The sequence below is a fragment of the Clupea harengus genome, chromosome 26 (assembly GCF_900700415.2).
Source record: "Clupea harengus chromosome 26, Ch_v2.0.2, whole genome shotgun sequence".
Taxonomy (NCBI): Eukaryota; Metazoa; Chordata; class Actinopteri; order Clupeiformes; family Clupeidae; genus Clupea; species Clupea harengus.
The window spans coordinates 4,473,907-4,499,882 of record NC_045177.1 but is presented as its reverse complement, the minus strand read 5'-3'; the positions used below and the strand labels follow the sequence as shown (position 1 = coordinate 4,499,882).

Below are 25,976 nucleotides of genomic sequence, written 5' to 3'. Positions count from 1 at the left end.
TGATGGTTGAATAGTTTTGATATTCAAATCAGATCGACAGATCCTCGACTCTTTCTTGTCGCTACCACAAAGCATAGAACATCATCAGCAGAGTTTCTGAGTAAGAGCATACATGTGAAAACAAAAACAAACAAAAGAAAAAAATCCTCTTTTGACTTTACAGTGTTACATCCCTTTGGGCTATTTCAACAGTTCTCAACAGCCTCCATCTTCACATCAGATAAACAATATCCCACCCCCCGCCCCAATAATCTACATCATATAATGTATTTATCTACAGATGTGTTATATTGTTAAGTATTGTATGAACGTTTGATACAGCATTTTATTTTTACTAAATGAAGTCATTTGTAATCTCTGATGGTGCATTGCTCATTGTGAATGATCATAGAAAACAATTGAACCAGATTTGCAACTGTTAACTTATATATCAAAAACTTGATTTCAGGCATGCACTTTCACACCTCACACATAAAATCAACGGTACTAATTTAACATTGTTTTTAATACATTTTTTTCTTTCTTTTTTACTTTTAATGAACACCAACTGCATTTCTTTTTTAACAAAAGCACAACAAATGTTTCTGGGAAAGACTGTCAATTGATTGGATGATCATCTTTAAGGTTCAAAGCCACATCAAATAATGAATTCTATAGACAGATATATATCCATTCAACAAGGCTATGTGGAATCCCATGACACTTAAACACTTGCTGGAAACAGGCTACAATTAACCACTTTGAAGAGTTATTGCAAACTTTTCGTTTTCCTCAAACCAATCTTAAGGCCTTAAAAGTACAAGGTGTAAATCAATGTAAATGATCACTTCACTTCAATGTTTCAAAACGGGCCCGTTTATCACTAGATTCTCAAGTAAATTAATCCAAGGGGCCCACACGTTCCCTATTTGTACTCCCATACAATTTACACAAGATTAAATCACTGAATATATACTTTATAAAAAGGTTTTCAAAAAGCTTTTTTTCTTCTGTTTAACGTCTCAGACATATATAGATGCTTAGATATGTAGTTTTCGTCGTAGTTTGCTTTTTATTCCTTTCCCATCCCTATCAACAGTTCTGTTGTTCTTGGGTGGACCGCAGACACAGGTTGTGGGTAGTGTGTAGTGGGACAAGTGGTAATGTGTTTTTTCTCTCTCTCTCTCTCTTAGGGAGTGACGGTATACAAGGAACCATGTATGAACCAGGTACATCTCTTATCAAGATCATTCATAGGAGGTGAGTGGGGGAGGTGACAAGATTTGCATTATACAATAACATACAGTACCATGCTAGCTCTGCTCGGTTGCTGCTAACCGTTATTAGCGATGGAGATCAGTGCCGTTGCCATAAAGTTCACAATACCATCAGACGCCACGCCATCTGGCCCCATTATGCCCCTTTGCACCCTTCTTTTGTTTGTTTGCCTTCACACCCAGAGTGAAGATATGCGTCACAAAACGAAACATACTATTAGGAATAGTGAGAACATGTGTGAAGTAACTCTGGCTGCGCAGAAAACAAACACCGAACAATAAACATAAAAACATCTAACCTTGGAGAAGTGCTGTGTCTTTTTTTTTTTTTTTTTTTTAAGGATGGGCTGCAGGTACAAATAGACAAAAAAAAAAAAGCAATTCACATTTCTTGTACTGTGTGTAAGTATACAGAAATTGCATGAAAGACGAAGCCTCTATAATGCGTGTGAAGTGTGTGTGTGTGTGTGTGTGTGTGTGTGTGAGAGCGTATGTGAGATATTCTTTATCAGATGGAGAATCCACAAATTCCTTTTTCAATCTCAGAAGGGCAGAATGGGGCCAACTACATTCCTCGTCAAGACTAGAACGAATTTGGTTGGTTTAAGGTTTATCTTGAACCACTAAAATGGAAATGGTTGCACAATTATCAATAAATCATTATTATCATCAAGACTTTTTTTTTTTTTTTTCATCTTCTTCATCTTCTTCTTGTCTGCCGCTTGGTTGGTTTTACAAAAATGAAGCCCAGTTTCTTGTTTTCATAGTTCGCTTTTGCCTCCAGTGTTAGTGGTGATGGGCCGGCGGAAGGAGGCAGCAAATAACTGCTGGGAGGTCTGAAGTGGGTGAAGCAGGGGGTCAGGGGTCAGACAGGCGGGGCCTTGCGCTGCATCAGGTACTCCTGGATGTCGTCGGCGTCGCGTTTGAGCCACGCGGCATTCAGGAGAATGTTCTCGCAGCACTGCTGTACCGTGCGCTCCGCGGCCGGCGCGTGATGGCTCTCAAAGAAGCTCTGAAACGAACGACAGACAGACAGGTTTGTTGCTAGTGTGTCATTTCCTAATTTACTCATCTGTCATCTGAGGATTCTCATGAATGTTTTAAAAAATTCAACCTGGGGACTGCCTTGAGGTCAACAGCAGAGAAAGAGACTGATATATGACTGCAGTGTTGCTCTTTAAAGAGACAGCGTGCAACAACTTGCCACTTTTTGAAGCCTTTATTTAAATGAATTTCCATGGTATGTGTTCATGTGATAACATGATAAACACACTCTTCATTCCAACTAGACGCCTAGGCTATGCACTATGAAGTTCTGTGGTACAGGTCAGACCACCCTGTGAAAACGTTAAAAAAAAGAAAGCTTTCACAGCACATCGCCACCAACTATATTGCCACATTAGCGATTAGCTATTAGGGGGAGTTAACATGCTAGCAAGCCTTTTTGGCAACTGTGCTGTTGTTGGTGTTTGTAAGGTTTTTTGCCAGCTGCAAAAGGAAAGTAAGGCAGGCACACGAAGCATGATGTTCAATTAAAGAAAAATGTACGTGTTTATTCTATCTCTTAGGTTTGTGTTATTTCATAGATGTATGTGAGTTTGTCTGTTAATGAATGAAAAAACACCAGCTGTTTTAGAAAGCAATAAATATACTTATACTTAAAAACCTAGGTACTGACTCAAGTCATTTTGACACAGACCCATTTTTATCTCAAACCCGTGCAACAGAGTTGGAATAGATTAATGGACAGCAGCACTCACCTTCACCTCAGCAGCCATTTTGTCTACTGCAAATCCATCCACAGTAAGCTAGGAGAGGATGCAAAAACATCGATTACACGTCTGGGCAACACAACCACACCTGTGGTTTTGCAGTGACTCACATTCAACCATTTCACTTACACTGCTTAGTCTATCCGTAGAAATGATGTCCCTGACAGAAAACAGGATATTGACTTGCAAGTTGACATTCAGCTTGTCCACGTAAACAAAACTTGATTACTCCTTAAAGGGCATAGGTCAGCCTAAAATGAGAATTCTACCATTATATACTCACCTCACAAAGAGAGATAATGCATATAATGTCTACTTATCTGCACAGCAACAAAGTAGCCTAATTTATGCAGCTATCAGTAAGCAGACATAAAAGGAGCTTGTAGATGAAAGAGCCACACTGACACTCACACTGCTGTATCGGTGTAAGTCTTTGTGTTCAAAAGAGAAATCTCATACTAGGTTCTACAGCCATGAGGAACAGCACATAATAATAGCATAATTTGCCATTTTGTAATAAAACACGCCTTTTGAAATCCAAACTCCAGACACACGTTTCACATCTCACATCATTTTCAGCAGAGCGGTGTCGTTCACTTAAACAGGATTGGCCAGTGCATATTTCTGTTTCACATGAGAGTCATGCGTCTGAACACTGCTCCTAACCAGGAACAGAGGCCAATTGAACAGCTCAATTCTGACTCACATAGTAATACAATTATGATAATCCAAATGCACAGAATTGTGCCGCGCTTACATCAACATGTTCCATCAGCTTATCGTGAGGGTAGCTGTGACTGACCCATTATTGCACTTGCACTGCTTTGCAGCTTTGCAACAGACCTTACAAGGAAACATGGAAAACCCTACCCTTATCAACTGACCTGGCAAACTGGGCACTCCAGAAAGTGGACATGAAAGAGTATGTAACATGAGAGTGTGTGTGTGTGTGTATGGTGGTATGTGCACGTGCTTAGAGCATTTATGTGCACATAAACTGTTGTGACTGGCCATGAGCGTGTGTGTGTGTGTGTGTGTGTGTGTGTGTGTACAAAGGCAGGCATGTGTATGTGTATGAGCGTGAGCCCATGCGTGCCTATGGACTGTGTGGCAGTGTGCAGACCCCGTGTGCGCTGACAGACGTATGCGAGTGTCCCCTCTCACCTTGATGAGCCGTGATATGAGGAAGCCGCCCTGGTACCGGTTGTGAAGCTCCTCCCAGTTGTCCTTGACGTACTTCCACGCCGCTTTCCGCCCGTGCTTGCTGCTGCCCGCCACTCCCCCGATCACGGAGACGGTATCCTGGGGACGCACGTCCTCCTGCAGGGGGTAACACCACACGCTTGAGGTTCCATTCCCATACATGGACAACAGTTAGGGATCACTTACAGTTACAAAGAAACGAAATCTCCATTCTATGGAAACGAAATACCTATTTGTAGCACCACTGTATACCTAAGGGTGTGTAATATTGTGTGTGTTTGGACTACAACTTGCAATTTATGCGACGCTCTAAGTATGCGGAGAATCACCCACTTAGGATTGACAAAGCACGTTGTCACACGACTGAAGGAGTGAGTTATGACTGTAGACAGTCCTGGATGGATATTTCAGAGTCGAAGCCCTGCCATGACAAACCACTCCACAGTAATGAAAGAAATGGATCTGAGGACGATGGACTGTTAACGTGTAGCAGGGTCACCGATTGGATTGTACGTCCATGCGTGTAGGTAGGAGTAGAGGGTCATACCGAGAGGGCAAAGGTCAGGACCCTCTGGATGAGATCAGGGGCAGCGATAGCGCCCAGCACCCGCTCGATGCGGTTCTTCTCCTCCTGCAAGTCTGCCGCCTTGTGGAGCTGCAGAAGGAGAAAGAGATATAGAGTTCAAATTACACAAGTACTAAAAAGGAGGGAGAGTGTGGGTGATTGTGTGTGTGTGTGTGTGTGTGTGTGTGTGTGTGTGTGTGTGTGTGTGTGTGTGTGTGTGTGTGTGTGTGTGTATGTATGTATGTATGTATGTATGTATGTGTGTGTATATGTGTGTATATGTGTGTCTATGTGTGTGGGGGTGTGTGTGGGTGTGTGTGTGGGAGGGGTGACGGGCCTTTTACCTTAAACATCGTTTCCAGCGTTGCACTGTCTCCATGCTTCAGCACTGTGAGATACACCTGAAATATTGCGAACACACACACACACACACACACACACATTTTATGGTTGTACAAAATCATAAACATCTTGTACAGACAATCTCAATTGCAAAAAACAGGGACACATTTAAAATGCAGGCTGTAAGCCACGATTACTAAGAAATAACATAATTCCTTACTACGAGCAAATGTTCTCATTTAGCCGGCTTAGGAATCACCTCATTGCTCCTCTGTAATATTTCCAGTGTCAGTTAAATATGGCCTTTTTACTGCGCCAGTATAAACAGTTGGCTGTGTTGCATACAAGCATAGGCCTTACAACCTGCTTAGCGAATGTGACCGTTTATTTTCAACATAGCCTATTTTTGTCTGACTAAATATAAGGTTCCTGTTGGGTATCTGAATTCATCTGAATCATGTGAAAGCCTGCTGTCTCTGAGTGTGAGTCTCATAAGCTCGACTGAGAGGATAAAACGAAACAAAAAAAAAAAACCCATGTCAAATGAGTCATAGGACAGGTAGGTCAGTGTGATAACTCATCTGTGTCAATAATACACTGCTAAGAGCCTGGCAGCAGAGCCATAATAATACCCTAACTTCAGTAGCTCCCTCTCTCTCTCTCACTCACCATTCAGGGTGTGTGTGTGTGCGTGCGTGCGCGTGAGAGAGAGAGAAAGAGAGAGAGAAGAGAAAGAGAGAGAAGAGAAAGAGAGAGAGAGAGAGAGAGAGAGAGGGAGAGGGAGAGGGAGAGGGAGAGGGAGAAACAGGGTGAGTGAATATGTGTCAGTCTGCTCCTGTGTCTGAATATCCACTCAGTTGCTAGTTTATTAGGTACACCTAATACAGCCTTGCAATAAATCCCCCTTCATGATTGGTACGATGTTCAGTTTATGTTGAAGCAGTTTAAGAGAGGTGGCAATTCAACAGTATGACCATTTTGGAGGATGTTTGTGGTGCTGTTGAATTAAACACAAAAGGTGTTTCTGCTATGCACTGATTGAAATGGGGTGGTCAATGTAACACACACGTCAGTACAACGCAATGGAATTAAACTGCACCACAAACTGCAGCCTCCACCACACACAGAGGGACCAACAGCTCTCTAAATGAGTTTGAACAAATACTGAACATTATAACCTTCATGAGGTTAACATGTATTGCAGGACTGGTGTATTAGACTGCATTCGTTTTAGTGTAAGCATGTGTCTGAACGCTTTTGTTACACGTCTGTGTTTGCATATGTGTGCTTATGTGCATACGTTTGCTTGTGCATATGTGTGTGTGTGTCTGTGATTGCATATGTATGTATGCATGCTTGTGCATACACGTGTGTGTGTGTGTGTGTGTGTGTGTGTGTGTGTGTGTGTGTGTATACGTGTGTGTGTACGTGTGTGTACGTGTATGCGTGTGTCAGCAGACAGGCTGAGCAGATCTTACTGGGCTCCTGAGGTCTGCCGAGAGGGTCTGCTTGCCCTCCACGTGGTCCTTAAACCTCCGCCGGGCCTCCTCCAGAGTGGGCTTATGGCCCGCCTTCCCCAGCTTCCCCAGAACCAGACCCCGTAACAGAGCATCCAGGTGGCCTGCACAGAGGGGAGGAGAGAGGGGAGAGAGAGAGAGAGAAAGAAAGAAATGAGAGAAAAACAAAGGACAGAGAGAGAGGAAAGAAAGGAGAGAGCAAAATAAGGGATGGGGAGAAAGTTAGGGATACAGAAGGAAAGAGAGAGAGAGAAAAGAGGGAGATAAAGGGAAGAGAGAAATGGAGGCGAGAAAGAGAGTGAGAAATCAAGCAGCGGAGAATAAGGAGGGAGATGGAGGGAGTCAAAGAGGAGAGAAGAGTGTGAAGGAGAACACGGAGAGAAAAATAATTAGCACTTTCACAGTTCACAGAGCTGCTGCCCAGGAGAATAAGGCCATCATGATTTGGTCCTGCCTCATCCAACTTAGCATCGCCTGGGCTCAAAGGCAGCAGTACACCACACGAAGCTCAGAGGAGTCTTCTATTATTAACCAACTACAGACCAGCAGGCAAACAGCACAGAATATTAGTGCTTTATCTTGCTCTGGAGTCGAGTCCAAACACAGTATCCCACCACCTGGGCAAAACCAGCTGTCTGTGTCGCTACCATCTGTGGTCCCTGCTCCTACATCGCCAGCCCTCGACCTTTGACCTCGACCCCTTTGAGGCTCACCTTCGCCTGGTCTGCTGTCCCAGCCCAGCTTGAGGCCGATGGGGGTGAAGAGGTCGCGGATCAACTCCTGGATGTCCTCGTGGAAGTCGGTGTGAGAGAGGAGCGAGGAGAGCACGCCCAGGTTGCAGCTGAGGTCGCTCCACACCGTGTAGTTGGGCTCGTTCACGAAGGCCTCCATCAGCTTCAGCACCTCCACTGTGCTGATCATACCGGCCCGCGCCTGAGAGAGAGAGAGAGAGAGAGAGAGAGAGAGAGAGAGAGAGAGAGAGAGAGAGAGAGAGAGAGAGAGAGGTGGAGAAGATGATAAAGCGAGCAGCAAAGACCACAGACTAGACGCCACCACAACTGCAGTCAATCATTACCACGTTTCACTAGAGCCAGTTCTATTTGTGGCGTGTCTCTTTCCCCCTCTCTATCTGTGTTATGGACGGAGTAAGTAGCTCTTCAGCGCTCTATAAACGACCAGGAGGGATGTTAAGGTTGCCACTATGGAGATAAAGATAAAGGCACCTTCAGGGCAATATAGATAGTAATGGTGACTGAAATAAGTGACCCAACTGCACCAAAAACAAGGCCAGTAAAAGAGCATTTATATGGTTCCTGCGAGTGGGTGGGTCTCACTGGTGACTGTGTGGGTTCTACACCCTGACCTAGTGAAGCAAAGCCTGCCCGTGACACATCTGCGAGCCAGCAGGAATACAAAAGCAACATTGCATAACTTGTCTAACCTCAGCAGTTACCAGCTAAAAACCACTAGAGCTAAGCTCTATGCAGCTAAACTCTATGCAGCTAAACTGAACTCTATGCAGCTAAACTCTATGCAGCTAAACTGAACTCTATGCAGCTAAACTCTATGCAGCTAAACTCTATTTAGCTTGCCCCCGTCCCCAACCCTTTGCTTTGGGCCCCAACCCCCTTATCTGATTCATAGCCGCAGCCCCTCAGCCTAGCGACGCTACCGCCAACCGCTCTTGGTGGCTCACCAGGGAGAAGAGGTCGTTCTGGAGGCCCAGCCGGTCCACAGGCAGCAAGGTGAGGTTGCGGATGCCCGGCAGCAGGCTGTCCAGCATGGGCGTGCTGTACTGGATACGGTAGAACCCCACCGTGCCCGGGTTAATCTGGTGAGCGTGGAAGAGAGAGAGAGAGAGAGAGAGAGAGAGAGAGAGAGAGAGAGAGAGAGAGAGAGAGAGAGAACATTACATTTACATTTAGCAGACGCTTTTGTCCAAAGCGACGTACAAGGGAGAGAACAGTCAAGCTAAGAGCAATAAAAAAGCATGGTGTAACAATAAATACTACTTTACATGAGAATTAGAAAAACAACAACCTAGAAAAGAGGAAAAAGAAGTGCAGGAATGTAACTGCTGAAGTGCAAGTTAAGCGCTAGTCAGGTGCCAGTTAGGAGGGGAGGAAGAGAGAGAGAGCGCGTATGAGTATGAAGGCCTGTAGGTTGGTCAGAGTGTGGGAAAGGGTGGGGGGGGAGGGAGGAAGCAAAGAATTCCCTTTTAGAAAACACATGGGGGCTTTTGGCCACCTTCGGCCACCAGGGAGAGCACTTATGAGGGAACCGAGGGCCAATGGGGATTAAGCAAGCTTTGCTCAATTAAGGGATCATGACCCAACAAAAACAAACAAAAAAAAAAAGAAACATTTGCAAGGCTCTGGAGAGCATCCAATGCCTCCATTGCATTCCCCCCACATTTGTTCCTGTAATTGCAGCATTTTTGAAAGGAGAGCTGGAAGCTCACAGCTTGCAAGATGGACATGCTGATTAAAGTGTGAGTGTGTGTGTGTGTGTGTGTGTGTGTGTGTTGCAAGGTCCTCTGTCAATGACTGCACAGGCCATGGGGCACAGATCATTTCTGGACTCCTGTGACGGCACCTTTAGCATTTTAAATCAACTGCATGGGAATGCTTAAAGGCTTACATAACTTTTACATTTCTTAACAACAAAGGTTCTTTTTTTGTCTAGGCTTCACAATACATTGGGTGACGGCAATTCCTTCAACAATTATGGTGCAAGGTAACAAGAAATTGCATGCTGTAAAGAATCAAGAAGGAAGGACATTGCCACACACACACACACACACACACACACACACACACACACACACACACACACACACACACAACATGCCTGACCTTAATCCACTGCTCAGGGCTGATGTTGGGAACGACGATTGTGATTTCGGGTTGGTCTAGAAGCACCTTCATCTTGGTGCAAGCGGGATCGTCACTCGAGCAGATACTGATAGGAACCATCCAACTAGGGCAATCCTCACCTGGAACCACAGAGAGAACAGAGAACCATTAGAACCATCAGAAGGGTTCCACTATGTCAGTGATGAAAAAAAAAAGTCATCCTAGCCATGCAGATGAAGACATATCAGTTTTCCAAATGTGCAATGAAAATGACTTTTGAAAAATGAATGGCCTGTAAAATGCTAAACTAAACTTTAGGTTATACTGCAAGTTAAGCCATCATCAAACTGCATAAAACATTGATTTCATCTGCTCAGCTGAAATCCAGAAAGATAAATCTAGCTATTTTGGAGACATTTTAAAATGACCATCTGTGCCAAGTTTTTCTTAACAAATGGCAATGGAGGTCCCAGCCTTCTACTCAACACAGTTGCCTGAGCTCGGCCTGAAACAGTGATGTAACATGAAATACCACAGTTTCACGTCTTGTGCTACTACTCCAATAAAAGCATTCATATATATTGTGTGTGTGTGTGTGTGTGTGTGTGTGTGTGTGTGTGTGTGTGTGTGTGTGTGTGTGTGTGTGTGTATGTGTGTGCCCCCCTCCCCCTCCCCCAGACCTCACACACAATGACTGATAAAAACTGTTAGAACAAACACAGTGTTCCCTGCAGGGTGAGCGTAACCCCTGCGCTGGCTGGGTGTGTCTAGTTCCAGGTGCTGCGCAGCGACTCCTGGGAGTTCCTCTCACCATTGTGTGGGCCACTGGCACAGAACTTCCTCTGAGAGATCTTGAGAACGCGATCCTCCCCTTGCTGTGAAACAGGTTGGAGAGCATTTTTGGTTTTAAAAACAGTGTCTGACAACAAATATGTGCACACAGAAAACAGTGCAAATACCATGCAAGAGTAACTGACAAAGAGTAACTGACAAGTATTACTGACAAGGATTACTGACAAGGATTACTGACAACGAGTAACTGACGAGGATTACTGACAAAGAGTAACTGACGAGGATTACTGACAAAGAGTAACTGACGAGGATTACTGACGCCTGCACTGCCATCAGGTAGTCAAAAATATTCAGATTCTTTGTTAATATTCTATTGTCAAATGATTGATTTGTCCTGATCATAAGGCTAGTGTAAAACAAAAACACAACAACAGGTTGCTGTACCTGTTCCTGGTCCACTACGATGATGGGGAAACCCATCTGCTTGGTCCAGGAGTTCATCACTTTAGCGATGGGTAGCCCACTGGCCTCTTCCAAACATTCCCAAAGGTCCTCTGGAAAAAGGGGGGGGGAAACGAGATTCAATACCCTACAAATAACAACACTTTTCAGACAGGCAAAAAAGAGAACAATCATTCAGGGTCAACTATGCAAGAAGGCAGGTCATTATCTGACCTCTGACCTCAAGCCAATATTAGCACATAACTGGGTGCTTTTCCCAGTGGTTGTAAATTATGTACATCACGTTGTCATGGTAACAATTTCACTGTAAGCTTTCTTAGAGTGCTACTGGCTCAGTAATGCTGTTAAAGAGGTAAAGGGATTCTGGCCAGACACACATGACTACAGTTCAAATGCACACTGATCCATCCACCTGGCCACCTGGCCTGGGGTTGTCTGTGCCTGATAATACAGTATTAGTCCACGGGTGCCATCCCGCCCGTTTGAGTTCCAGCCCAATCAAAACACACCCGACAGACAAACTCTGATACGCACACGCCTCTGAAGGACTTGAGTGGCATCAGATGGGTTTGAGAAGTGGTGCGACTCCACTGCACTGGGACAGGGAGAGGGACAGGTCTGCACTGGGACAGGGAGAGGACAGGGAGAGGGACAGGTCTGCACAGGGACAGGGAGAGGGACAGGTCTGCACAGGGACAGGGACAGGTCTGCACAGGGACAGGGAGAGGGACAGGTCTGCACAGGGACAGTGTTTGTTCACAAGTCTCCCACACAGCGTTCCCACACCTCGTCAGACTAAATTCCCAAACTTTCTCTGATCAAAGCATCCATGAAAGCTTTTAAACATTCTGTCAACACCCTGACACAATCCACGATAAATGCCCTCTCTCATCCGTGCTCATTGATTCGCAAGACAATGAAAACAGTCGTACCTTTTCCCAGATATTAGGCCTATACACATTTTGGAATTACCCAGAATACTTATATGATCTGGACATTTTGCACTTTACTGACCTTTGGAACTTGTCTGACTGTGGAAACCCCTAATCTGCATGACAATGAAGAATAAAACCTTCTAGTCTGAAGCTGTGCTAGCAGACACTAGCTGTGCGAATGTTATTATGGGGAACGATGGGAGTACGCTGTCACTGTGTGCCAAACCAACTCATCAGGTCACCTGCTCAGAGTGCTCAGGGGACATTTAAAGGGGTTGCTTTTATTTACTCTTGACTTGTAAACACCTGTCGTCATCTGGTGTCTGATTAAGTATTCGCTCTGATGTCTGTGCTTTGCAAAAGGCTCCTCTAAATGGCTTGTTCGGACTGACATGCATGAGCGCAGCGCGTGACTCATTTGCTGAGTTTTGCAAACTCTCTAAAGACGCCAGCCGCGCACACGCAGATGATGCGTATTAACACCTAGCAGACCTTAAACCAGAGAGAGAGAGAGAGAGAGAGAGAGAGAGAGAGAGAGAGAGAGAGAGAGAGAGAGATGCTGCTGCTGCTGCTTATTAACACCTAGCAGACCTTAAACAAAACAAACCAAAACAAGCATGCTGGAGCACGTTCAAGATGTTCACAGATATACAACCTTCTGTGCTTGAGAGATAGGCTTATCTGCTAGATCCACGTCTACTTTGACACTGACACACACAGTTTTCTAGCACCTTTGGTTTCACTTACACAAAACTCTTATTTTGAACACAAGCTGACTGACCACATGTACAGATGGTGAATCCCTGCAGGAAAAAAGCTGCCGCCACACACTCATTTTTGCACTCGCTTTCAAGGACACCAAGTTTCAATCCAGCCCATAAGATCTGACTCAGCACAAACCTAGAGTCTAAATCAAGCAATCTGCACACTAATGCCAGTCACTGCCTCCCTCCCAGTCCTCTGTGCTCATTCTCACCCCTCTGTGATCCCAATTGCATGCGCCACTCCTGAAGCATGAGGATGAGCTGATGGGGGAACTTGGGAGATACACGGCCCTTTAAAAGAGAGCGCTGACGCATCAGGCATTCAGCATGTCTGTGTGAGGCCATTTTGTTCTCCGTGAGACACATTTGGGATCGCAAACCACCACTGGCGGGACACTTGAGTGCAAAAGACTTGCTTAGAAACGTCTAGCACGGCGCCCCGGGTTATGATCTTGTGGCACAGGAGGTGAGCAAATGAGATCACTTCTTTCCCCACACACTGATTACAAATATTGAGCAACTTTTCTAGCATATCTACACATCTGATATACACACATACAATATCCAGCGCTTACCTGTTGATGCATTTTTGTGTTGAAACTTCAACAGATACGAATTCATTCCTTTCCTAAAATCCTGCAGAACAGACGCCACATAAGTGTGTTTACAAAACCTGCACAGCGCAGGGAGGCAAACTTTGCAGAACTCTGATTAGTTATTGCGACTCACTGCCTAATAAATAAAAGCTATATAAAAGAAAGCCTTATCAAATGTTATCTCCTCTGGCAGGCAAGTGTACACATAGACAGCATGCTGTTGATTTGTTCGCCACTGGAAAGATATAGATATCTGGGAGATAATTTTGCCTGAATAGGACTTAGTAGTTAAATAATAGTTCAAAAGTGGTAGCGATAAAAACAATTGCACAACACACTGAATGGAAATGTAACTTTACTTTGCCCACAGCTGAAAGCCAGCTACTTTAAAAACAGCAACTAAAATCAAGATGAAGTGTACCAACAACTACATCATTCAAAAGAAATCCATACGGGAGAATAACAAAATATGCTTAACTGCACTACAAAAATACAGGAACACCTTAGGTGCAACTTATCACAATCTGTGAATTAAACTGGAAGATGTTTTGACAAGGAACCCCATCATACTCGTGCGGGTGACTAACTGAAGTGCTCTTTTTAAAAAAAATGTGGTGCTCATCTGCTCACCTCATCTCCTATGTAGGCGTGCAGCATTCTGATAACGGAAGCTCCTTTACTGTAGGATATGGCGTCGAAGATCTCATCTACCTCTGAGGGGTGACCCACGTTCACCTGCAGAGCACAGAACACAAGGAGCATCACAATGATGATCTACTGACACAGAACACAAGGAGCATCACAATGATGATCTACTGACACAGAACACAAGGAGCATCACAATGATGATCTACTGACACAGAACACAAGGAGCATCACAAGGATGATCTACTGATACAGAACACAAGGAGCATCACAATGATGATGATCTACTGACACAGAACACAAGGAGCATCACAAGGAGCATCACAATGATGATGATCTACTGACACAGAACACAAGGAGCATCACAATGATGATGATATACTGACACAGAACACAAGGAGCATCACAATGATGATGATCTACTGACACAGAACACAAGGAGCATCACAAGGATGATGATCTACTGACAAAGAATGTTCCAAGTCAAGACTGATAATATGACGCTGAAGTTCTTCAACCTTCTAAACCCTAATTTAAGGAAGCCTTCTTTTTTTTTTTACTAAACATAGTTCGTCCTTTAAGGTCTAACATAAATCCATCGTGTACCTCTATGGGGTGGCTGTTGTCAAGGGCATCCAGGTCCAGCGCCCGCGTGTAATCGGCTGACACAAACTGCGTCCAGATGTCGTACTCGGGGAAACAGTGGTCCACGCACAGGTACTCGATCCATGACGCGAAGCCCTCATTAAGCCACAAATGGGTCCACCATTCCTGTTCAAGGGGAACATGCTTTGAGTACTGTGTGTAGGGGGAGAAGTATTTGGCAGCACATATATATTTGAAATGGCATTCTTACGAAAACTGTTCTCGATACGCCTTACTGATCACCCAATCAGGAATGTAGCTAAATAACAAGTTGTCAGTCAAAAAGTTGCCAACAGCATCTTCAATACACCACTTCGACATCACACATTACTGAAGAAACAACCGTTTCCTCACTAAAAGAGGATTTTAATGCCCAGTACAGAACCTCTCTTTCCCCCGGTGGCCTCACCATGGTGACGAGGTTGCCGAACCACTGATGTGCCAGCTCGTGCCCCACCACCAGTGCCACCCATTGCCGCGAGGACGAACACGAGTTCTTCGGGTCGATCAGCAGAGCAGTCTCCCTGCAGAAGAGCAAACAGGAAAAGGTCAGCACTCTGTGCTTCAGAGGCAGTGGAACGTGTTCGGTTTCACAAAACCTCTAACAATAAGGTACTACCCACAAAAATATGGGCACAATATGATCCTACACCCAGACAGACTATAAGTAACTGTGGCTTGACCATGTATGATCCAAAAAAAAAAAAAGGCTGACCAGATGCTATATGTCCACTGTGATAGATGGAGGATACAGACATCCAAAGCCCTGAGATACTACTCTGAAGATTGAAATCTGATTAGAAGGGTAGTTTATTTCCCAATCCCTAGTCAAACATTGAACGTGCGATTTAGGAATTTAATATACCTTTAGCAAACCAAAAAGAAAAACCTAATCTCAGGTCACATACACTATTTGCAATAGGCTTCCTATACCCAAAAATAAAATCAGGCGGATCTGTACGTCCTGATGTCGTCTGGTACACCATGCAAATCTGCTCTCATATCCTCTTCAATCACATCATTCATCCCTAAACGGACGAGGGACTGGTTGCGACTTTGGATCTGTATTTAACAAATGTCTCATTTTAATCTGTGCTTAGGGAATCATCCATCTGATGTGCTTAACCACTTTGTTTGCAGTCAAGTACCTCCAGCTCTATTGTGCTTACGTTTCTACAGCAGAGTATTTGCAAAAAATGTTCTGTCTGACCAGAGTGCAAAGTCTGGGTGCTCTGGTGAATTTTCGTGCATATTTAGCCAGTAAGATTCCTGTAATCCACCCACCTGTAAGTAACAAGGCCCCAGTTTTCCATGGCACCTAATCGTGATGAAAACAAAAAGAATATCACAAATGCAGTTGAGTTGAGGCTATTTCTGGTAAATGACAAATCAAAAGCATGGTGTGCTTATGAGGGAGATACCAATACACTCACCAGCAGCAAAGTCAGCAATAGCTATAAGATCGATTTTAGGCAGAGGATAGGGAACATTGAAGTAGTCTTTGTAGAAGGGTAAGGTCTTCACAGCAACCTAGAGAGAGAGCAGACAATGTCACATTGACTAAGTTGACACTTGCGGCAGGACTATGAACTCGACACGTCCACAGTCCAAAACCACCTCATCAGCCACTGCAACAATCCACTCACTTATAAACAAACACTACATGTCCCCTGAGTACCCCTGTTGGGTCAACTGTGATTAGCTATACGTCACTTTGAACATCGCTCATTCACTCATGCATGTATGCGCAGGAGAAGCTGTGAAGCACACTGATATTTCCACTGAACTAGCTACACTGTTCATTTCCACTTCATTTCCCCAGGACATGAAGTGATATCCTCCTCCCTCCTCCCTCCTCCCTCCTCCCTCCTCCCTCCCTGCCTGCCTGTCCCTCATCCCTGTCTGAACAGGTAGACCTTTTTGGAGTATTATCCCAGGCTTAGAACCGCATGCAGTGGTACAGCAGAGCTGATGACTCAAGGGGAGTCCGAGCAGCTACGGCTTACCCTACGAATCGGACATCTCCGTGCACCTGACAAACTCCCCTATGCTCCCTTACTCTTAGATTGGCTGTTCTGAGATCAGTGGTCTTACGGCCCCCGGTCAACGTACCTCCAGTGCAAACTTCCCTTGCTCCGCCCTCCCCACGGGCGTGTAGACTCGCACCAGCACGCCGTCCGACGACTGGCCCTCCACGAAGTCGTACTCGCCGATGACAAACGCCACGAGGTACGTGGACATGATGGGCGTGGTGGCAAACTTCACCTCGACAAGGCTGTCATCTTCTGGATATGGCTTTCGATCGATGGCATTCTGGGGAAGGAAGGCACCCAATATGGGGAACAGGTTAGCCCATGAGGAAGAGGGTGTGTGTGCACGCATGCAAACACAGATGCACACGCGCACACACACACAGAGTCAGAAAACAATCGCTGACATTCCAGCCATAGCAGCCTTCACCAGTGCCTTTCCAACTGGCCTGCTAAACTGAGCCTTTAATTCTTTCATTTCCTCGCCCCGTCAAAGACACAAGGCCTGGGCTGGAGCCGCAGACAGATCCAGCTTTATCATATGACGCCGGTCCGTGGCAGTAGAACGTCCCCAGTTTTGGAAAACAGCGGCGCCACAATTACAGGAGTTGGTAAAACACCAAGGAGCACGGCCTGCCAAAGCAGACACCACATCCAGACAAGTAGCCGTTTGCTGAAACTGAACTTGTTTTTGAGTGGGCTTTTAGTGTGCGAGTGTGTGGAAACCGCTTCCACTGTTGGGACAACAACAAAAACTGTTGGCTGAGGTGCACAGTACAGTGGGCTGCCATGGGAGTGGGTGGGGCTTATAGAGGAGGTGCGGTGCGGTGATGCTGCACATGTGGGGTTCAAGGGTCAAGGGTTTGTGTTGTTTGTTTATTTGCCGTGTCCTTAAGACTCCTCCTGGGGCGGAGGACAGAGTGGCAGCTGGGTTACTTCAGCTGCAGGAGCCACAATGCCTCCTGGCCAGGTGTTACATAAGATCAGTCTCTCAGTCTGAGAGAGAGAGAGAGAGAGAGAGAGAGAGAGAGAGAGAGAGAGAGAATAAGCGCAGATGAAGATATAGAGACAGGGTGAGAAAATGAGAGAGAGAGAAAAAGAATGGATAGAAAGAGAAAGGTTAGAGTGAGAGAGAGAGAATAAACAGGAACACATGGGAAACACCTAGAGGGGTGGGGAGAGAGAGAGGGAGAGAGAGAGGGAGGGAGAGAAAAGGGCAGAGAGAAAGAGACAGGAGGGAGGGAGAAATAAAGAGCGAAAGGGAGAGAAAGAGTGTGTGTGTGTGTGTGTGTGTGTGTGTGTGTGTGTGTGTGTGTGTGTGTGTGTGTGTGAGGCAGTGAAACGTGACTCAAATAGTTTTAGGGGCCCTGAGTCATTTGGGGGCTGTTTTCCCAGTGGCTGCCAACAGAGCAGAGGTCAGACATGTACCATATTTGACAAGGCTACTCGGTCCTTGGGAACGATCAGGGAGATGTCGAAGGTGGCTTTGATGGCGGGTTCATCCCAGCAGGGAAAGGCTCGGCGGGCATCCGTGGCCTAGAGAGACAGACAGAGAGAGAGAGAGAGAGCAAAGAAAAAGAAAATTAGAACATTTGCCTAGCCTCTCCGAAACACATCCAAACATATGCACACACGCACACACACACACACACATCTACTGCCCGCATCTCCGGATGGCACAGTGTCCATTAACTCCCTCTCTATAGATATTCGTCCTTTATTCCTGTTCAAGCTCTACAAGCGGAGTTAACCATTACCAGACACTCAAGGTTTACCATTATAAAGTCAGGTTTGCAATTCAGTGTGGAGCTTTGAGAGCACTACGTAGTAAAGCAGGCTTACGGCGGGTCAACTCTGCAAGGGGAACAGTGTCACAGCATGCAGAGTGCACCTTCTATGTGGTGTTTTATGTCCAGGTGTGTCTTTGTTTGTTTGTTTGTTTGTTTGTTTGTGTTTACCTCAAACTGTGTTACTGCAGCATAGCGGACTTCTCCTGTCTGACTTGCATATTTACTCCTGTAGAAGCCTTTCATTTTGTCGTTCAGCTCCCCGACAAAGTCGATCTTCAATGAACCCGACCCTGAGAGAGCGAGAGGGGGGAGGGACCGCGATTAACACAACCAGCTCGCACTCGACAAAACACAATAGCTACAGCATAATGGACGACACGTTTTACAACAAAAACAGAACATTTGTGAGAAAATTCACAAAATATCATACATATACTGCAATTTTCTTGACAAGACATGCATCTCCAGGATGTACTTTCATTGTATGGCCAAACCCCCACTTGCTGTGCAACACTGAATTGTTTGAATTGTGGGTTGTGTGGTGGATCCAACCAGCTGCTGGTGGTTAAGTGGTGAATGTAGTCTTTTGAAGGCTCACAATCGCTTTACAAATTCAAACACTACAAAAAAAGAGCCTGTCTTGTAAATGGCCCCCTAACGAGGAAATGACTATGGCAACTGATGAGAGTGCTGTTGACATGGAGCTTGTTGCCAGCCGCCACATAGAAAGCGTCTCATTCTACATAGTGACAGCTCACACAATGAAGGGGAGGGGGGGGGGGGGGGGGAGACACACAAAGCAGCATGTCGGATAATGTGGTGAGTGGAAATTTCCGTTAAGCAGAGGTGCAAAATCTTAGATAGCCGTTTGTTGTGAATGCGAGGCGGCTGGTGTTCGGGGCCCACTAATACTGGTACAATTGTTTTTGTGTAAAGAGATTAGCGGTGTAAACCCCCCCCCGCCACCCACTCCCCACCCTCAGACTTACCTTTCTGGAGAACACTGGGGAACGACAACGTGACTTTCTCATCCTCGTTCTGGTAGTTGAACCCTGTGGCGTTAATTTCTAGCAGGGACAAAAAAATTATAATTCCATTGTTGAGATGGATGTGACATTACGGTTGTCAAATGAAAGCACCATTTGCCCTTTGGTTAAAACAGAAAGCTTGAATGGAACCCAAATAAAATCATTATTTTATACTCATAGGACAGTTATGCGTGTGTATACTGTAAAAGAACATAGGACAGCTATGCGTGTGTATACTGTAAAAGAACATAGGACAGCTATGCGCGTGTATACTGCAAAAGAACATGACAGCATCATGGCCAAGTTGAAACACATCACCCAAAAAAAAAAAAAACCTGTGCTACTCTACAGTGTCTGAAATAAAGGCCTTTGTTATAGTTCACTGATATTCAAGATAGCATTAGCCTCTCATCCGCGACCTTCCCTGATGTGACCTTGTATTATGTAACTGTGTCAATAGCAAGAAGACGGGAGGGGAAAGAAAAGAAGGACTAACGCACAAGTGACATTGCACCCCAAGGCTAATTGTTGCCAAGGAATTTAGCCCATTTCCAGATTTTGCAGACACTAGGCTAATGTTGCTAATGACACAGACGCACACAACACTGCTAGATAACTAGATGGGGCTAATGTGATATGAGCATCTGTGGCGATGACACTTATTAGTTGTGCCACCGACCACATTCATTTTGTATGAGTTATTGAGCTGAGCTGTGCATGACAATAGCCTCTACTTCAATGAGAGGCTATGACTACACCACTTGCTTGTTTTTGTTTCGCTTTTTTCAGGCATGCGAACAGAAACAAAGCAGCATGTTTACCTTCCTGCCTGTTGTGAGATTAAAGTGAGTGTGTTAGGGACAGCATTTGTGAGATGCCTCTTAAGTGCAGGATGCTCTGATGCGCCTGCTAATGTTTTCCCCCGGCGAGCTACGCTAGCCTCTCACTATGCTCAGGCAAGACAAACAGGGAAAATGATTGAAGTGCTGATGTGATCTTTTCGCAAAAATAAACTAATAGACAACGAGGTTCTTAAACTATTGAAATGTTTATAACCAAGGCATACATATCCAAGAGTCTGCCAAATACTTAACCTTAAAGAGAACTGGACAGTGTTTGTCAACAACTACCACGAGAGCCTTGAGTGTCCCACCCAGCCAGCTGTTTCCCCTGCTCGACTCACCTTCACCTCCTTCGGGCGCGAAAGACGCTGTGATGATGTCGATGTCTGCGCAGTTCATCACGATCTGATTCGTTCCTTGTACGACCTGCGAGAAGACAACAACAGCGGCGGCATCAGTCCACGTCAGCGAACGCTGCCAGCGCTCAGCTCTCCTCACTTGGTTAACCGAGGTCAATTACCCGAATTTGAGATTAAGATCGCTGATATTAATGCCGCTTGCCAACTGCTGACACTGTGGTATGCTTCGCTACACAGTTGGCCCTCTGGATGCCAACTGCAGCTGTGGCTTATTTCTTTTGCTTGCAGGCCGCCACTTAGTGGGTAGGGGGGAGGGTTGGGGCACACAAGCACTGGACCATGGCAGTTGTGAGAACCGGACACCTCTCTCTTCTCACTCATCAGCACCGTGAGAGCACTGATGTGCGGAGTGCCCACGACCAAGTGAGAGAAGTGACCAAAAAAAGCTGCATGCTCTTCTGTTTTTTTTTTTTTGCTGGCTTCCGACTATAGAGCCAAGTGGTGGGGTAGGGGTTGCACGAGAACATAATTTTAGAAATCGAATAATCTCCTGAGTAAGTTCCTGAATACCTCAAGTACTTGGGCCTTACGACTTTACTTGTCCCTTATATGAGACTCAATGTTTGAGCGATCCACAATTGCTGCACGTTTATTTCTCCCAACAACAGTCTGTTTTTATCAAAGAACTTCCAAACAATTGATTTCTGCTGTCACCATACTTCCTCTTCCTAGAGACCAAGAGCTCTAACTGAAAACTGAGTGCACATGAGAGCTAGTGTAAAACTGACATCCTCAGGAGGGGTTTTTATTTTCACGGAGACAGACCAGATCGGAACTGAAATGCTTTACTTCTCAAGTGCCATCCAAAACACTCTTCCACTCATCGGCTCTTCTCGTCTGCTCTCAACTCCCTCCAAAACCTGCTTCACCTCCGACTCCAAACAAAACAGTATGTCAAATGTGGCCAATACCAACAATGAACCATATTTAGAAACGGATCCCTTTCCAGTTCTTACACTAGTATCTTGTGATGAACAAATACTCAATGTTAATGTACAAGCTCAAGAATTGATGTACCTACTCAATTACTTGAATACTCAAGTACTCTGTTCAACCCCTAGTAGTGGGGAATTGACCCTCTTTGGCCTCCCAGGCTGGAATCTATACCGTTTCAGCCCGAATCTACAGCCAAAAACATACAATAGGTGGCCATAGAAATGTGGATTTTTCCCCCCCAACAACTAAGGCTTCGGAGAAAGGGCATTGTTGTTTGGTGTGGCTGCTATTGTGGTTTGCAGACTGCACGGCTGGTGCGCTGCCTTTCCGCTCTGGGGCAGATGAGTGTGTTCTGTTGAGCTGGCACAGGTGAGTTTGAATAGGTCAGCCACGTCCCCCACTACTCCCAAGTTGCTGAAGGGCATGCAATAACTGATGATAGGCAGGGGGGGTTGGGAGAGACACACACCAAATTGACTTCCGAGAACAGCCTAATTGACAGTGGAGCGGGTAGGGTTGTTGTTTTGAAACAGATTTGCGATAAGAGTAGTGATTGCGTAATTGTCTCTTTCGAAATCTGTCTAAGGACCTGCCTCCAAACATTCCGAGTCATACCGCTATGGTTTTACCTGTGGCAACCTGATACCATGCCAATAACAGGTCATCTAACGGTAGATGTATCCCTCTGAGATGTGTTGATATCTGAGGCATAATAAACATACGAATATACACACAGACATCATGAAGAACCAGACCCTTTGTGGTAAAGTACTGAACTGCAACGTCAGTACATCACTGCTCTCTTTTCTCCTAATGCTGAGAAAGTCCACAGCAGGCAGGACAGAAACATGTTCCTGCCAAATAACTTCCATTAAACAGAACAGGTAGCTATTTACCCACGGCTAATTGTACTACTCTCCCCCCTCCCCCTCTGAAATCTATAGCGATAGAGAACTTCACATGGTGGGAGCTTTGTGTTTTAGAAACCCAACCCCACTCTTTCCTGGTGAGGTGAGGGCTTTCGAGTCTAAATGAGGCTTGTTGTGGCTCGATGTGACTTGGATGCAATGTGAGAGGCACCCATGTGACCTGAACCGCTCTGGCCCATGAGCACAGTGGCACACTTAATTTCCATGCAATGCTTTTTTTCTCCCCCGTCCTCCTCCTCCTCTCTCTCTCTCTCTCTCTCTCTCTCTCTCTCTCTCTCTCTCTCTCTCTCTCTCTCTCTCTCTCTCTCTCTCTCTCTCTCTCTCTCTCTCTCTCTCTCTCTCACTCACTCTCTCTCACTCTCTCTCACTCACTCTCTCTCACTCTCGGGCTGTCTTGTTCACTTGTGCCTGCTCTCTCTCTCTCTCTCTCTGCATAGCCCAGTTCTGCCAGTGATATTCATAGTTTGCGGCATTGTGGGGGCTGTAGTTAATTTAACGGTTCAGTGACGACTAGCTGGCCAACCGGACATGATGGTGGTGGGGGGAGAGCGAGTTTCGGAGCGGAGGTGGGGGTTTGAAGGAGGTGGTAGCAAACGCCAACAGGACATTACGGTTTCCCAGGACACATTACCCATTAAACCAAGGTGGGCTGTCACCGTTTCAAGTTTACGGTCACTGTAGAAGAGAGAACGGAGAGCTGCACTGACAACGGAGAAATGTAGTTGCAATTGCCAGCTTCCAAGCTTCCAAGCATATAGGACTTCCACAAAACTTAAATTCACAAGAATCAGACTCCAAATTGTTGAAGGAAGATAAGGCCCTCCCCATTCATGACTGGGTTTGACCTCCAGAAGCACCAATCAAACCTGTGGGAGTGACCAGACAGCAGAGGATTACAAGAGACCATCAACTCAGGAGCTACTGAAGAGGACCAACGTGACTCATGCTGCTGAACTCAGCCCAATTAGCAGGTTCTCCTCACCCTCTGAACTGTCACTCCCCATCGTCAAGCAATCTGCAGAACTGCTTTCCACTGAGAAGGACGGCCAATTTGTACCCCTTAGGCTACTCGTTTTGAGTGAAGTTCTGACGAACAACCGGATTTCTAAAGAGCATCAGTGTGGGAACCACATGCACTGATAAGTATCAGACGGCACTAAAAGCCCTCTCAGAGCTACCGGACCAAACAGCCTCACTCATCCACACAGTGCAGCAAGGCACAAAGTTGTTCGGTTTCACAGAAGCATCCCAGGAAGCGGTACCCTGTAGAATGCTGGTTACACACCTCTTAAAACCCCTACGCAAAACTGCCATGAGACCTGAAGAGGCCGCTGGAGGATCCTTAAGAAGAGACTGTAAGACACTGCACAACACAGTAACCGACTCGTATCGAAGCATAGTTCCTCAACACCTTACAATGTCCTGTCTAAGCATGGAGTAACCATGATACAAGGTTAATGATGCTTCATAACTGTATACCCATTAGCTGTTCTACGATACTTGAACGCTCTCTCCCCATCTTATCCACTATCAATTTGGTATGCATCATGCATCTTATGTTTGTATTTGTCACATGTAGCCTATGCTAGCATGCTAATCCTTTTCTCCTTCCTTCCATTCTGCAGCCCCCCCCCCCCCCCCCTTTCTATCTCTACCTGCCCGGCTCCAAGCCGATGCCCCCTTCCCCCTTTCTGGTTCTGCTCATGGTTTCTTCCTGTTAGGACTGAGTTTTTATAGCATGAATAACATGCACAGAAATTAAACACCACCTTTATTTGGACACTGAAATAAAGACCCTGCTTCGATTCAATTTTCAGTGTGACGAAGTGAATTCCGTTGTTATGAGGGTACGCTTTCCAGCCCTACCAAACTAAAGTTAACACATCAGCGGATATCTAGTGATGTCAAACCTTGACCTCATCCCTCATTTTATGTGCCAGTTTATAAACTGCGCCAAAACCCCAATACAGCCCTTGTACGGCAAGGCAATGAACATGCAAATTCTTTTTTCTTTTTTTGCATAGACACTGGGTCTGCACCTGCAACTGCAGCTGTGGTGTTTTGGACAGGGCAATACTTGCTGTCGCAACAAAACACAAGAGCCAAACAAACACACTTCCCATGGGGCACTCAGTGTCAAAAACTCAACATAATTGGACGACGAACACTTTAACACTGCTTTGGTCAGAACAGCTGCGAGTCACAAAGGTCGATGCCTATTGGTCTTCAATGAGAACAGCAGTACTTCATTGTTAAGAGAAAGGGTTGATAATGATATATTTCCCTGCTTTCTCCAGAACCTGACACCTATTTTCAGGCAATACCCTAGTGCAAATGACACTCGATCTATATTTCCTCAATATCGCACAATATTATGTTGCTCTGCATGACCCAGAGAGCGTTGGCTGTTAAATACAGCCATTAAAGCGGAAGCTAACGACCAAACTTCTAAACTGGTAGCGATATGAACTTTGTCACATAATTACTTGGCTTTATCCCCGAACTTCAACTCCGCGTGAGCCACTTAACTCAAATTACTCAATAATTTTGGCACCCTGGATACAAGATTTGCAGTGAAGATAGCATAATATGTTTTGCCTAAGGTAAACATGGCTTGCCACTTAACGTTATGACCTGATTAAACGATATCTGATCGTGATCATATTATCTTATTATCATTGTAACTTTGCTCAAGCACAAAAACATAATTCGAGTTATAATACTGGCTGCCGAGACCGCCCAGTTTACGTATGCTCGTTATTTGGGATTTCAACCATATTCGAAAACACTACAGAGAATAATGTATTGCGTTGGATAGCCGCACAACTGGTGACTGATGTGAACTTGCTACTAACCTAGCCTTGGATATGCATCATAGCTAACTACGATAATTCCCTCTATGAGAGGCCACCTAATCTAACAATACACGCGAGCTATTGTCCATACCCATCTCCCCGAACAGTTGTCGAACACAGACATCTGCTTAACCTCATAGTGTAACGTTAGATAGCAGGGACAGCTGCTAAGACAGACACATTCGCTTAGCCAGAGACATTACCAGGCTAACTGTACTGTCCAATTGTGATAGCTAACGTTAGCGTGCTGTGGCTAGCAACCGCGGTATTCTGGCAGGGTAGTTAGCTTATTCGCTAGGTAGCTCAAAGACGTGGTCTAGGAATTCCAGAATAATTTAGCATGCTAATATAACGTGCTCTGGAACCTTAACCTAGTCACCCAGTGCGTATTTTTCCAGTCAAACTTACCTCAATCCGCGCCTCCAATTTGCCCTCGAAAGTGAAGTCGATTAAGTCGGGCTTCAAACACAACCCATAGTTGACAGGGTAGACGTCAGCGGGCAACCGTACGAAAGGCCTCCTCTCAGGCATAGTGATTCTATTTTGGATGGTAGCGTTTGCAGAAACGGTGCTGAATTTAACTTTGAATTTGAATGTTCTTAAGTTGAGTAATGCAGACTTCGAAAACAAAACCGGATTTCGGGGAATGACTTGTTTAACGAATGACAGCGAGACCCGACGGCTCAGAAGCAGCAACATAAAATCTTCTGTAATGCTGCTTGCTAACTATCCGTCCTCCCCTCTCACTTCAGTTCCACCGAAACAACTAGATGTGCGTACGTGCGCGCCACTACAAGG

General features: G+C 45.4%; 1 protein-coding gene across 1 annotated transcript; it reads right to left on the bottom strand.

Moving 5' to 3' along the window:
* On the bottom strand, positions 1–25,962 carry npepps (aminopeptidase puromycin sensitive). The gene is made up of 23 exons (XM_012833860.2): positions 25,587–25,962; positions 20,381–20,465; positions 19,159–19,236; positions 18,338–18,459; positions 17,808–17,915; positions 16,462–16,662; positions 15,783–15,879; positions 15,634–15,667; positions 14,759–14,873; positions 14,311–14,475; positions 13,690–13,794; positions 13,039–13,099; positions 10,747–10,856; positions 10,322–10,385; positions 9,511–9,650; positions 8,352–8,486; positions 7,369–7,588; positions 6,617–6,759; positions 5,141–5,197; positions 4,779–4,886; positions 4,193–4,348; positions 3,017–3,064; positions 1–2,268 (listed from the first exon to the last, which is right to left on the bottom strand). Exons 1-23 carry the CDS (start codon positions 25,875–25,877, stop codon positions 2,122–2,124), a joined length of 2,790 nt encoding a protein of 929 aa, XP_012689314.1. The 5' UTR covers positions 25,878–25,962; the 3' UTR covers positions 1–2,121.
* Between the last annotated feature and the right edge of the window lie 14 nt (positions 25,963–25,976).

Coding starts and splice junctions, on each gene's coding strand:
- npepps (XM_012833860.2), bottom strand. CDS start 25,877: ATGTTGCTGCTTCTGAGCCGTCGGGTCTCGCTGTCATTCGTTAAACAA. Junction 13,795..14,310: donor ACAACAGCCACCCCATAGAG/GTACACGATGGA, acceptor TGTGCTCTGCAG/GTGAACGTGGGTCACCCCTC. Junction 9,651..10,321: donor TGCCAGTGGCCCACACAATG/GTGAGAGGAACT, acceptor CTGTGGTTCCAG/GTGAGGATTGCCCTAGTTGG.